The 14,063-nt window shown below is 37.3% G+C and overlaps 1 protein-coding gene across 1 annotated transcript in view; it reads right to left on the reverse strand.

Moving 5' to 3' along the window:
- The window catches only part of LOC149775975 (uncharacterized), a 93,441-nt gene that overhangs the window by 20,392 nt on the left and 58,986 nt on the right, over window positions 1-14,063 (reverse strand). Inside the window, exons 6-11 of the mRNA XM_089941077.1 lie at window positions 13,259-13,546; window positions 12,618-12,747; window positions 11,702-11,927; window positions 9,938-10,455; window positions 6,307-6,654; window positions 5,687-5,804 (exon numbers count right to left, since the gene is read on the reverse strand). Coding sequence (XP_089797203.1) covers window positions 5,687-5,804; window positions 6,307-6,654; window positions 9,938-10,455; window positions 11,702-11,927; window positions 12,618-12,747; window positions 13,259-13,546 — 1,628 coding nt within the window. The remainder of the gene's footprint in view (window positions 1-5,686; window positions 5,805-6,306; window positions 6,655-9,937; window positions 10,456-11,701; window positions 11,928-12,617; window positions 12,748-13,258; window positions 13,547-14,063) is intronic.

The following is a 14,063-nucleotide window of genomic DNA, read 5'->3' on the forward strand; positions in this document are numbered from 1 at the left end:
CTTTGGGTAGTTGGGACTCGTACACCGTGGACGGTAAATCATATTGGAGAAGGAAAACTGCGATTTCAAACCTCCACTGCCTTGCGACGATACCCACTCACGGGAAGGCCAAGGGAGTTAACCCCGACAGAAAATCCGGAGACGGAGTCCCTAAGGCGGTCTGCTATTGGCCTCAATGTCATTCGGGTAACTCTTGCGCCGCCATTGGTGCCAAGATGTATCTGCACTCATCGTTCCCTTGAATCCACCAGCTGAGTGGAGAGGGGGATCTTCTGCATATGCAACAGCTGATTCTCCATACCACCCTGCACATGCTTCGTAGTTCCATTGGAGAGGACACCCCAGCGTCATCGTAAGGCGTCGGCACAACACGAGAAGCAGCAGTTTACCGGTTTTAAGTCATAGCTCGATTGGCGTAGAGCTTGGTGCCAGGGGTCGCTTCCGACGGTATGAGAGATTACTATGTCTCACTGGACAGCTACCACCAGCCTCAAGCTGGGCTGCCCCCAGCCAGTAAGGTGCTGACCCAACATGGCCTGCCTGCTTCACTGGGTGCATGTAGCTTATAGAACCATCTCGACAAGTGCGATACAAACTCTGCATCAAGGAAGACTCAAAAAATAAATAAAAAGAAATCAGCTCTTCGTTTTGCAATCTGAAACATCAGGACCATGAATCTTGAATTCACCGCTGACCTTCAGCAGATCGACTATGCACGGAATACTTCCATCATTGACGGGGAACTGTCTCGACTGAACGTCGACATTACCTGCTTTCAGGAGACGAACTGGCCGACAGCGGCACAATCAGGGAAGCCAACTACACCTTCATAATGCAAGAGAAGCCCTCATTGCATACAAACCGCAACATCCATTTATCCCCAATATTGATGGTCTCTTCCTACTAGGAGAATTCAATGTTAGAGTGGAAGCTGACAGTGAGGCCTGGTCCACCTGTCTCGGCTCTCACGAAAGGGCAAAATCAACGAGAATGGTCAGCTACTGCTGCAGATGTGCTGCTCCTACAGCCTATTTGTGACCGACACCTTCTTCAAATGAAACGAGATCCACCATGTGTCATGGAGAAACCCACGATAACGCGACTGGCACCGGCTAGATCTCGTCACCACCATACTTTCGGTACTGGCCTGTGTACTCCTTACCCGCAGCTACCACAGTGCCGACAGACATACGGACCACTCCCTCGTGGCCAGCAAAGTGCGAATTATACACAAAAATCTGCAACAAACCAAGAAGGGTCGCCACGAATCAACACCTGCTTTGCAAGAAGCCCACAGAAGACACAGCAGATCATCAGCAAATTCCAGGAGGCTCTCACTAAAGAGACATCTGATGACACGGTGGACTCCAAGTGGTCCCACTTCCTTGACGTTGTGTAGAATCCAGCCACTATTGCTTACGTAAAGAAGGAGCGCAAAAATGCCGACTGGTCTTAGGCCAACTGGGAAGAGATGAAGCCCGTGACTGAGGCGAGAAGGAAAGCCCTCCTGGCATACAAGGCTGCACCTAGCCCTAGTACATTACAAGCCCTCATGACTGCCAGGAAAAACGCTCAGCAGACCGACCGCCGATGTGCCAAAACCTATTGGCTGCATCTCTGCATCCGTATACATACAGCTGCCAAACGCGGATATGACGAGGAATGTACAAAGGGATCAACAAGGCGACAGACCCGCCACCTCTAAGACCGCCTCCCTCAGGTTCAAGACGGGCAAAGTCATCACAGACCAGAGGAAACAGTTGCAGCTATGGGTTGAGAAATATCTCGTTCGGTATGCAACCCAAAACGTCGTCACAGACACCACCTTCGACTCCATCCCAGACCTGCCAGTCATGGAGGAACTAGGCACACCGACGCCCAGGAAAAAGCCATCGATTTCCTTGCTTGTAGGAAGGTCCCTGGGAGCAACAGCATCCTGATTGAAGTCCTCAAGAGCGGGAAATCAGCACTGTCTCAGCCCCTACAAGAACTCCTCTGCCTCTACAAGAGCAAAGGTGACCGTAGTGACTGAAAAAACTACCGGGGCATATCCCTCCTCATCATCGTCGGAAAGGATTCCTACACGGCCTGTCAACTGTAAACATGATCGTCTCACTACGCCAGCTAAAGTAGAAGTGTCGTGAGCAGCAGGTGCCTGTACAGCACAATGGCCTTGAACGGCGCAACATTGGAGGTCTTCACAGTCAGCGGAGGTGTGAAGGTGTGAAGCAAGGCTGCGTCATTGCGCCGACGCACTTTGCCATCTTATTCTCCATGCTCCTCCAGTAGGCCATCAAGGACTGCAACGAAGGAGTGTACATTCATACCAGGGCTAACGGCAAGCTGTTCAACATTGTCCTTATCCGTGCTAAGATTAAAGTCAAGGAGGTGAATTGCTCTAGCCGACGATGTAGCCTTGATATCACACATGGAAGATTAACCTCAGCAGCTTGTATGTCGGCTGTCACACGTCTGTAAGGATTTTAGCTCATTATGAGTCTGAAGAAAACGACCTTCATTTCGCAGGAAGTAAACCCCATTCTCACCATCGCCAGCGATGAGTACAACCTGCACGTTATTGAGAACTTCACGTACATCTGGTCCACTATCTCCAACTCGCTCACCATTTATGTTGAGGTGAACGTCACGTTTGCCTAGGCAACAACATTTAAGGCCAAACTGAATCATAAGGTCAGGAAACTCCCCAACCTCACTGAGAAGACCAAACTATCAGACATGTGTGCTCAGCACACTCCTTTACAGCAGCGATGAATGGACCACCTATGCAAGCCACGAGAGAAAACTCAACAGCTTCCACCTGAGATGCATGCTGCGCATTCTGCACATCCAGTGGAAGGAGAAATTACTCAAGGCAGAGGTTCTGGAACGTGCCAGCATGAACAGCGTGTTCTCCATTCTGAGCGAGAGGCGCCTTTGACAGCTAGGCCACGTCAACAGAATGGACCCAGGCCGCATTCCCAAGGACTTGATATACGGTGAGCAAACAGAAGGCGCACGACTGACTGGACAGCCACGTCTGTGTTACAAAGATATCTGCAAGAAGGACATGAAGACGGCTATCATTAACGTCAACGAATAGAAGAGCTGTACTAGAGTAGGACTCTACAGCCACTCGCGAAGGTGCAGATATGTCACCCAACCGGAAGCTACACCATCGTCTCCCGAAGGCTGACGGAAGCCGAGATGAGATAATATATGTTGCAATGAATAGTTTGAATAGTCAAAGTCTAGAGACTGTAGGGTGATTGATTTTAAATGTAAGAGAACCTCACATCTGTATTGCCATCAACACTAACCTATTTAGTTGATTCTGGAAAACTGTCATATTACCATGTGCTATTGATCATCACATAGAACCAACATTGATTCAAAGTGTTTGTCATCAGAACATTTAATTGTTTTGTGTCTTAAAAACTGAGGTTCAAAATAATTTTTTCTTGATAATTTATTTGATATATTAACTTCGTAACAGTGACAACGCATGTCAGAGGTACAATTGTGCTTCGAACATGTACTGATGCGAAATGAGTTGAGATGTTGAAACATTTCGTTAAGCACTTCAAAGCGAGTCTACAAAACTGTATATTCTTTGCAAGTATGAGAGTATATACGGCAATTATTTAGACTTTGAAACAAATTGCGTAAATTGACTTTTGTGGTGCAAGTATTTCATTCTCTATTAATTACTCTTTTATACTCACATGCAATTATTTGTTGATTTATCTCTGCAATATTTTTCTTTACACCACTGTAATACTAGGTTAATTTCGCTAACGTTGCAGAATATTTGCATATTGTTATTTTGTTTCTCGTGTTATCATTTCCCCATTAGATTTTCTCTGTTGCAATAATAACATCTTGTAATTACTTGCACCTATAGTGGGCGTTGTCTCTGACCCGTATTTCCGTCAGAACACCATGCTGTTTCATAAATGCAGGTCTGATTTAGCCATCATGCTAAATAGTACTTCAATTCGAAATTCAGAGTATAGAGTTCTAAATATATCAATTGACAGTTAACTGAATAGATTTATCCACGCTATCTTTTTCTTTTTGCTCTATTTAACCAAAGCCACAGCTATGGATATATTACAATTTTAATTGTAAAAACGTTTTGGTAAAATGTCAACAAACTTTAAGTGAATTGCTCACACATTTTAGTATATAGGCTGAACATTTTCCACTTGAGATGATATGTATTGTGCGCAAGTTGTAAGTTTTCAATGTATCCCTTTTTCAATAAATCTTAAGTTTTTTGTGATGCATCAAACTGACTCTTTCCTGAGCTTCGCTTATCTAAACATTCCTTAAAAAACATTGTGTATGCCATCTCTCTATTTCATTTTTATTTTCGCAAAGAGCCTATATCCATAGCCGCATTTTGTATATACTGGCATGTGGAAAATATAAGCCTGTCACTTGTCAGCCACAAAACGCTTTTGCAGGAAAATCATATTGAGTTGCTAGTGTTATGTGTAAGTGGATTGTTGACCTAATTATTCCTTAAATTCGTTGTATCTTTTTCCTTTTCTCCCCTGCTTAATTTATTCTCACAAATGATATATTATTAATCAACTGGACTTTCAGAATGGTACTAAAATTGTTTTGAATAAAACAAATTGGCTGTCGTCTCTGATAGAAGTATGTATTTTAGGTACATCATTTAAAACTGAATAGAATATCATGAAAGTATTGTAATTATAATTTGTCATTCATTGTTATCAATGAGCAAAGAGTAGATCCTTTCTGCAAGAGGTGCCTTGTTGCCATCAACGTTTTCTTACTATGTGAAACTTTGAATTATTACTGATTTATGCCAATTTTGTCACGCCTGCAGCTGATGTTCAAATAATTATTCCTATATTCTAAGCGAGCATTTGTTCATGTAATTCTGACTTTACTCTTTGTGTTCCTTAACCATGTTTCTAATATATCATTGGATTTTGACCCTGCGAAGTTTAAAATATCTTCAATTTGTACTCTAAATTTGTATGTATATACATTTGCGCATCTAGTCAAATAACGTATGCGGTTTATTTCTTTCTTATGCCGTACTTTTTCAATCATCATGATTTCAGCGTTATTAAATTATCTCATCATAAAACAACATAATCTGAAAATTTTCTTAATTTTTGCATTATATCTTTTTATGATCCCAATCCGCCAATCAAAAGTTTGATTTTCGTTAAATTATTTTATAACTCTCTAGCCCTAATAACACTTTTATCTTGTAATGTTTGTGGAAAGAATATTTAATAAATTCTTGATAACGACTGAAATGGTTTGATATTAAGCTCATAAGCTCTTCGTATCAGAAGTTGTAGAATTCTGGAATTCAATTTAACATAGTTTTGTACCTTCAATTACGAGCTGCATACTGCTTACAATAAGCATTATAATTGTATCTTGAGAGGTATGCTCTTTTTCAGCCCTTGTGTTGCTTGCTAATTGTCTTGAATTGTATTTGTTTTCAATTTTCATGATTTTCAAGACACCTTTATTAGCGCTGCTATAGTGAATTTCAATTGAACTTTGAATGCTCTCGTGTTATCGACAAGAACATCAAAACATAAAAATGGCTGTTCTACGTCTGGTGATTTTGAATATCCCTATATAAGGAAAGTAAAAAAATGATGCCCCGAAAATGACACACATACATACTCACATTCTTTTGTGATGCAGAGATGGATCCATTATGCTGTACATGGCCTGTATCATCGCGCAAAAGTTTAAATCCGATTTTGTGAACACCACTCTCGTGATCAGCAGCTTCAAACAAGATCCTGACAAACGTGAAATAAATTAACTACTTTGTAAAATTGAGAAATATTTGTTATATTTATAAGTTATATGGCTTGTTACTGCGAATTTATATATTTATTCCAGTAGCCATAATAAATTGTTTTACATGTTTACATGAATCCTAGCTTCATGAAGCATTAAAATAAATGAACATCTATGGAATGTCTATGAATACATATTAAAAACTCTACTTGAAAGCGTTTGTATATACTATTTATTTCAGATGCTTTAATCAAGATTCAAGCATGTTGACTTTCTCCTGTACATTTGGAAATGAGTATCACTTTGAAAGATATAAGAATAATTTGAACTACTTTCATAAAGTCTGATTCACAGTCGTTTAACATACGAGGAAAGAAATAAACTAAATATATGTTTGAATATAAGGATTCTCTTTGGAGCATGCCTCATTGCAATAAATTAGTGATATACATCCATACTAATGCGTGAATGAAATCATCCGATCCCTTTTATATTTATTACCTTGAGGTGTACATATAGGTTCCGTTCTGAAAATTACGATAAAAAACAAAAGACTCGGTTTCCACAAGGGGTGCTGTGAAGTCAAAATGTACTTCTGTTTTGTCACTCATAGTATTTCCGAAAACGTCGTGGGCTCTGATCCAAATTCGAGCAGTTCTTCCCTCTTTGAGGATTTCGCTGAATGTATAATTCTGGAATAATCCGCTGATGTTGAACCATCCGTATTTGGGCTCACCAGTACTGTCCGACAAACTCATGACTGCCTCGAAGCGGACGATGCCGTTTGTATTGGGTATTTCATCGACAGTTCTCTCACCCTCGTTGTCGTCCAAACCAGGAAAAACGAATCTGCGGATAATGTTTAGTTTTATATATACTTCAACAAGAACAAATAAGTGGTCTTTTAGTTGTTTAAGCACTCTCTAAAAGGGAAACTATTGAAATGATTACAGTTGGAAGAAAACATTTATTTTTAAAGTAAATAATGAGTAACGATAAGAAAATAGTAAGCATCAGAAAGTAACTGCATTCACATGTTATGGGGGCCCATAGTGGCCGAAGGATCACTGCCATCTCACAAATGTCTGCGTGGGTTCGAGTCTCGGGTTCGGCCTATGTGGTTATGTGAGAAAGCATGCCAGTAGCCTCCCTTGGGTCGATGGTTCTTTCCGGAGTTTTTCCCGGTTTTTTCTCCTCCATTAATACTGGCCGCCTTGTTTAGCCTATTTTGTGCTGAAACATGGCGTTAAATACCACCACCACAACAACAGCAACAACAACATTCATATGTTTTGAGATTTCATTGTCTGCTAGCATCAAATACCTTAACATAATTGGAGATTCAGGCCATTAGTCCGCATTATATCATTACATAAATTATGTCAAGATGTTTTAAAATATGATTAATTTGTGGTTTTATTTCTAATGCAGTCATATTTCTATGTAGGAAAAGTGCAAATTTATTGACAAGTTTGGTTAATAGCTTGATCAAAACCAAGCAGTTTGGTGATTTCACACATCACATCATCCAAGCTTTAGAAATATACTGATTTACAGTTTACATTTCATGATAATAACATGTAAATACAGAACTTAACTCTAATAGAAAGATGGCAAAACAGTATAGTACGAGGTAGGAATACGCTACGTATATCGATTGGATAAATATTCAGATTTGTATTCGATTACATTTTTTATGCAACGTTAAAATCTGAGACAGCCATAGAAATTATAATACTGGACATAAATCTTAAATCATTCATATGTTTTAAAGAGACGTTGCAAATTAATGAAAATTAAAGTATTTGTTTTAGACTGAGGCCATTTTCGCTTATGGATAATACAAAAATACAGTTTATCGATTTAATGATTCTCTGGAGGTATTTAGTTTTAAATGAACCATATAAAATAGTTAATGAGGATATAGTTGCTAAGATCATAAGAGTCCAGTTGTATACACAAGTAACAATTAACTGTGGAAACAAGTTAAACTTGAAAACAAATATACTCTGAATAAAATGAATAGTTAATTGATTAGTGTGCTTAACATTACTAAGCAAGTGAGATCAATATTTTCCTACAAACGTTATAATTATCCCATGGATTAGTATTGTTGACATTAGCGCATAAAGAAAAGACAGCAATGAATACAAATATATTTTGAGTGTCATATGTTTGTTTTGGAATCACTTGGGTTGAATAACAAAATTAAAAACGTCCAAAGAAATACTAAATCCTTTCGATAAATCTTTAAACAGAAAACTCATGAATAGTTATTTATGAATAAGGAAATGAATTATACAAGAGCAAAATGAATAACTTGCAGGAAAATGATAATATTAAATGATTTACACCATCCACATCATCTGTTATGGAAAATGTTAACAGTTAAACCTAGAATGTGAATGTATTGCATCCACGATGAACCCGACAAAAGAGGAACCCTTTTTGCCAAAGTTCAACTGAGGAATGAAATAACACCACATATCAATCGAAATGCCGCTGATGGCAGCAAACAATGACGAAAACAGACGCAAAGTGTGAAACACTCTATTCAGTTTGCTGACAAATGATACATTTTAAGTCCTAAATGGAGCAAAACAGCCAGGATTTACATATGGAAATAATATTTTACTAACAATTAACTGCCTTCTTATTTTTGCACAGGAGTTTACAACCAGGACAAACAAGATGACATAGATTACATTTGGAAACCAGCGGATAATATGCCATTAAAGTACACGACGTCCACATGTCGTGGAGCTTTGCTGAGCTGGAGGAACCAGACAACATAATTAGATATATTAATATTCAAGAGCATGAAACCTTTGAGTCATTGAACAATAATCATGCCATAGAAAGTGCAGGATTTAGAAATACAACAGTTCGATTTAATTAAGGATCTAATAAGTGCAACATAGTTTATTTTGTGTTCGAAATTATGAGCGAAACAAGAGCAGTAATCCAAAAACATCAAGGAAAATATCAAGACAAACACAGAACACAGAACGTGACCTCAGTCCACACAATGTCCTGACAGAGTAATAACTTCATTTACATGTACCATTAAGAAAAGTGACATGAAAAGGTATTGACCCAGCCTCAGAGCAAAAAGGCTTGCAAACTTATAAAACGTAAAAGCCTACAAGCATATCTACGAGATTTTAACCGAAATAAGAGCTAAAGAAACTCACTTAAATGTTCGTGCTTTTGAGGAGACATATGCCTTTGTCTCTGTTGCACGAATAAATTTATGATCAAATATGCATTTTACATTTGCAAACTTTTACGATGTATTATTATCAGCGCACGTATACAATCTTTCTTTACAAAGAATTTCGTCACATGTTACCGAATTCATCTGATTTCAGAACAACACCCTGTGGATGAGGGAAAACCTAATATATTTACCTTGTGCAGATATACAGGTCTTGAACATATAGCTTTTACATAACTTCACAATTTCCCTTTTGACACCGGTGCATTATATCTTACTACTGTGAATATGCGTTGGTTACGGACCTTTGTATATTATGGTCATATGTGTACTGTGGACACCTTTGTGAAAACTGTTGAAACTAGGTAGAATTTATATTTGTTCCAGTTTTATGATGCTGAAATTCTACTTGCTAGTTTGTGTTTGCCACACTGTTGATGGCTTTCGGGAAAACTTTGATTTCACCGATACTTTGGGCTTGCGCTCGAGACAAAGCAGATATTCTATTGATATTTGCGTGGGTCAATCGGATATTGGGCGACATCCCCGTCTATGTTGTGTATTTGCATTGAAAAAGACTGATTAAGCAGTCAAAAGCGGCCAGGCTAGTTAGATACTAGTTTACTAGTTTTGCACTGCTCGTTGTCAGTTTATTGCATATATATATATATATATATATATATATATATATATATATATATATATATATATATATATAACCTCTAATTCAGAAGAAAGGTAAATGATGAGGTTATGTCTTTATAAACATTTTATTACTTTACAGAATCGGGGGAGCTCTTAGACTGTATTACCCCTCTTTGAAGGTTTCAGTTTTTGCAAACTAAGGTTCAAATGCATGGTATATTCAACACCTAACATAGTCTATCGCAATGTACAACATGACATAAATCTTACTTTGAGCTCTGAAGTATGCCTTCTCTTTGAATGTTTTGAAACTGTATTGGATACCCGTTGACCTTGTTCAGCAGTTTCCCTTCTGAAATGAACTTATTTACAAAATGATTTTTCCATTCGACACTTATCTCTGTCATTTCTCCCACTTTGTTCGTCTGCCATATATATCCTGTCTCAGATTCGGCTGTTGAAATAAACAGTCGGCCATCGTCATCTGTGTTCAGGCTAATATTTGAAGCAGGAACATAAAGTACAAGTCGTCGGGCGATCTTGGAATTATTGGCTTTATCGAATGCTTGTAGCAATACAGAAAACATGCCACCTTCTGAGGGAGGGTAGGTGCACAGGTAGATACCATCATGAGTATGATTAAATACTACAGAGTATACAGGTTTAAGAGGGGTCATTTCAATTAGATTGCCATACGGATCTGGGGAAAGCTTGAAGATTTCTACGTGGTAGCGGTCCATTTTAGACATATCGTCTTCCCATCCAGCCCAAGAAATGTTTATAGGTAACTGCGAATAGAAATGTACCAGAATTACTTCTGGAACCTAAACATGAATTTACAGATGGCCATTAAAATGACTTTATAAACTGAATATATGTACATTTTCCTTTGCTAAAGGATTTAGACCTAACGACGACGAACAAACCTGGGGAAAAATCTTCTGATCTAACTCGAACAGCCATTTAGACGCATGCATTTGGAATAGATAAACATTTGAACAGACCGTGATATCTGGAATCAACTCGCAAGAGGCACATTCATGGCAAATCGACTCCATTTCTTCTTCATATTAAAGTTCAAAAGAACGTCATAGCAAGCGTTTCAGTATAAATACGTGACCAACCGTTCCATAAAAACATTCTCAGCAATGCTTTTCTTTAATATCTCCTAAATCTCTCAATGAAAAGCAAACTCAGATAAAAAAAGTGATGGTTTGGTTAGAATGATTTCTTTTTTATTCCTCCAAAAATCATATCAGATAAGTATTATGAGTGTATGCTCTTAAAATAAGCAACAGAAAAGAGTGAAATCACAAATCACAAATCTCAATAATAACAGACATATTTAGTCTGTTATAGCTGATGTAGTGATGATGTGTCAACAATCTTTTGTTGAATCAGAAAATTATAATTTCATGTTTGAATTCAGTATAAGTCCCAGTGACTGTCTTTATCCAAGAAATTTATCAGAGCACGTTTGTAATTCAAGAGAAAATAATCACTTGACTTCAACAATTTGAAGAAAATGACAATCAGCACAAACTGGTCACAATATAATACACTTTGAAAGTGCTAGATATTAATGCACGAATGACCACGTCCTCACAATTACAAGATTATATAGTTCTCTACTTGACCGAAGGTCACAATTATCGAATGGAAATGAAAAATAACATTCTAGAATGATCTAATGAGCCTTGATTACTTACAACAAAATAACCTGTACAATTCAAAAGGACATACACATATTTACTCCTTCTTTTTTACCTGGATAATAATCCTAATATTAAGCTCAGACACATAGAGAATAATTTAGCCATGTATTATTATTAACATGAAATAAAAAAACGTAACAATGTCAATCAAAAATGAACTCAGTTTTGGACAAGGTCAAGTCCATACAATGTTACATTACAATTCATTCACAAAAGATAATCATTTTGCTAAAATGATAAAAATATGCTTTTTGCCTATCCATTAAGAAGTTAAGATTGTCTGAGTTTAAAAAATGAACAGTTTATTCTGTCTAGTTACCTTGGTAAACTCATTTTCTATTTTTAAAGGAACGTCAGTTGCTCTGCATTTAATTGTGCTATTTCTCTCTGAGCAGTGCATTGGTACGTAGAAATCAAACCTAAATTCTACTTCCTTCCGGTCTGTTAGACCCTGGTATATTTCGGTTTTATAAGTGCTAGCAGGATGATCAACGTCGACCAGATTTCTGTAGCCTCCACTCTTAGCGACGAATAAAACATTGAGCCTAATGTAAATGATGAATAAACAGTTTTAGCTATGTCCGCATTAAACAATCACTATAGCTCTTTAACCGAAATCCCTAAAACACGCATGTTTCTAAGGTAATTCATACAAGCTTATTTAAATAAATATGAGATCAAATATGGATGTCGAAATGACAAAATCTCTACTACATAAAGAAACGAATATAATAAGGTTAACTTGAAAGAAAAGTTTGCAGAGAACAAAAATAACAAACCGATAAAACTGAAATAATTGAATAACATTCTCATTCATATTTGTATAAATTCCATACACCTTTTAGTTGTAAAATATCAATAATTGTGGTTGAAGAAGATATGGATAGGCTCTACGTCCGATATACAAGGCACATGCAAATGAACAACTGTAACTTAACGCCATACCATATTGTAAAGTCAGATGCTGAATATATTCACAAATTAGAAAAATGTTTTATAATTTTCAAATGTGGAAACAAATTATCATTGCTTTGGACTTTTTTTTAAAAAAATATAGAAATTTAAACTAGATTAAGGATGGTAATTGATCGTAATGACCTTTGAGTGAAAACAAAATTTGCTAGCAGAATTATACATTTGGAAAATGTGTACATTATATTGTCTACTGCTGGAGAGAGAGAGAGAGAGAGAGAGAGAGAGAGAGAGAAAGAGAGAGAGAGAGACGGAGAGCTTACCAGTCACCGTGTTCTATATTTGTAGAGAATTGATTGTCATTGATTATGCAATCAGCATTGTCCTTCGGAGTCTTATTGGTTAGATCAGGACAAGAATATTCCTTGCGGAAAGCAATATCACGATTATTACCTGTTCGAAAATGTATAAAAGACAGTAAAAATGACAAATTAGAAATGAAACATCAAATGTTTTCTTAATTTATAGGATTTGGAATAAGTGCTAAGTACAATTTCTAATTTTATAAGTTCCCATTTGTCAAGAATTTAATATATTATACGAGGAAGTTTGGTTTCGTACACACATTTTCAGCGAAAGAAAGGAAATTAGTTAAACTTCTCTTCCAATATAGATACGCATACTTTTCATTTTGTTACAATGCAACTCCTAAACCTGATTCAAAAAGAAAGTAAGGATGCATTTCATATTCAATAATTTGCAAGAAAAGGAAAATATAATTAGGAAAATGAAACATTGGAAATGGCAACTGATTACTCAGTTTGCCTTATTTGCTCTAACTTTACGATCTTTGCAAGTCTGTTTACATCAAGGTACATCTTATTCATCCTGCTTGCCGTAAGATAAACTCAAAGCCCGAAAAAATATCACGCAATATTTGAAACGTTAGTCGAGTGTCTCTAACCTTTTCTTGGAATTTTGGATATGTTGGCTATTATAGTACCCTCCACAATGCCAAGTTGTATCTCACTAACGTAGTTTGGCTTATCATACTGAAATTGTGGAGTGTTGTAAACGGAATGGAACTGAAAGTTCAGGTAGTTAAAATCCTTCTGGTTACTCCAAAAGGTGTATATTCCCTTCATGGTACCATCCATTGAATAGGAGAATTTTGTTGAATTGTCCGTACGTCTCACGTGAGCCAACGTAACCGTGCTTCGACTTATGACTGGCGTCCCCTCGTCTTCGGTCACTAATAATAATAATAATAATAATAATACGAACGTTGATGATGACGACGATGATCGTTATAACTACAACAACAATAACTTCAGCGATGATGTAGGCCAGTGAAAATGATAATATCAGTTACATTGTTCGTGTGGAATCGAGGGAACAGTTTTAGCCTAGGAGCCAGGTCTGCTGCAATATAATGACGTAACACACACACACACACACACACACACACACACACAAACACAAACACACACACACATATACACACACACACACTACAGAAAAGATATGCAATTTGTTTCTCATTCTGAGTTTTAGAACTGTCCTGGAATTGGTAATTGGTGCGCAGTGCTTCAGAATGCCAGTATGTACTTTGAACATCATGCTCTCCAGTAATAGTTAAGGACATTGTTGTGAGGCAGAGTCAATAGATTGGGTTAATATCATAACAATTACACTGTGTTTACTTTAATTAATCAAATTAATATAAATATGTTATGCTTATACGTTTTCGTAAAAAGGGTCAATGGTTC

Source organism: Sinohyriopsis cumingii, chromosome 18 (assembly GCF_028554795.1).
Source record: "Sinohyriopsis cumingii isolate HCF-2022 chromosome 18, ASM2855479v2, whole genome shotgun sequence".
NCBI classification, from domain to species: domain Eukaryota; kingdom Metazoa; phylum Mollusca; class Bivalvia; order Unionida; family Unionidae; genus Sinohyriopsis; species Sinohyriopsis cumingii.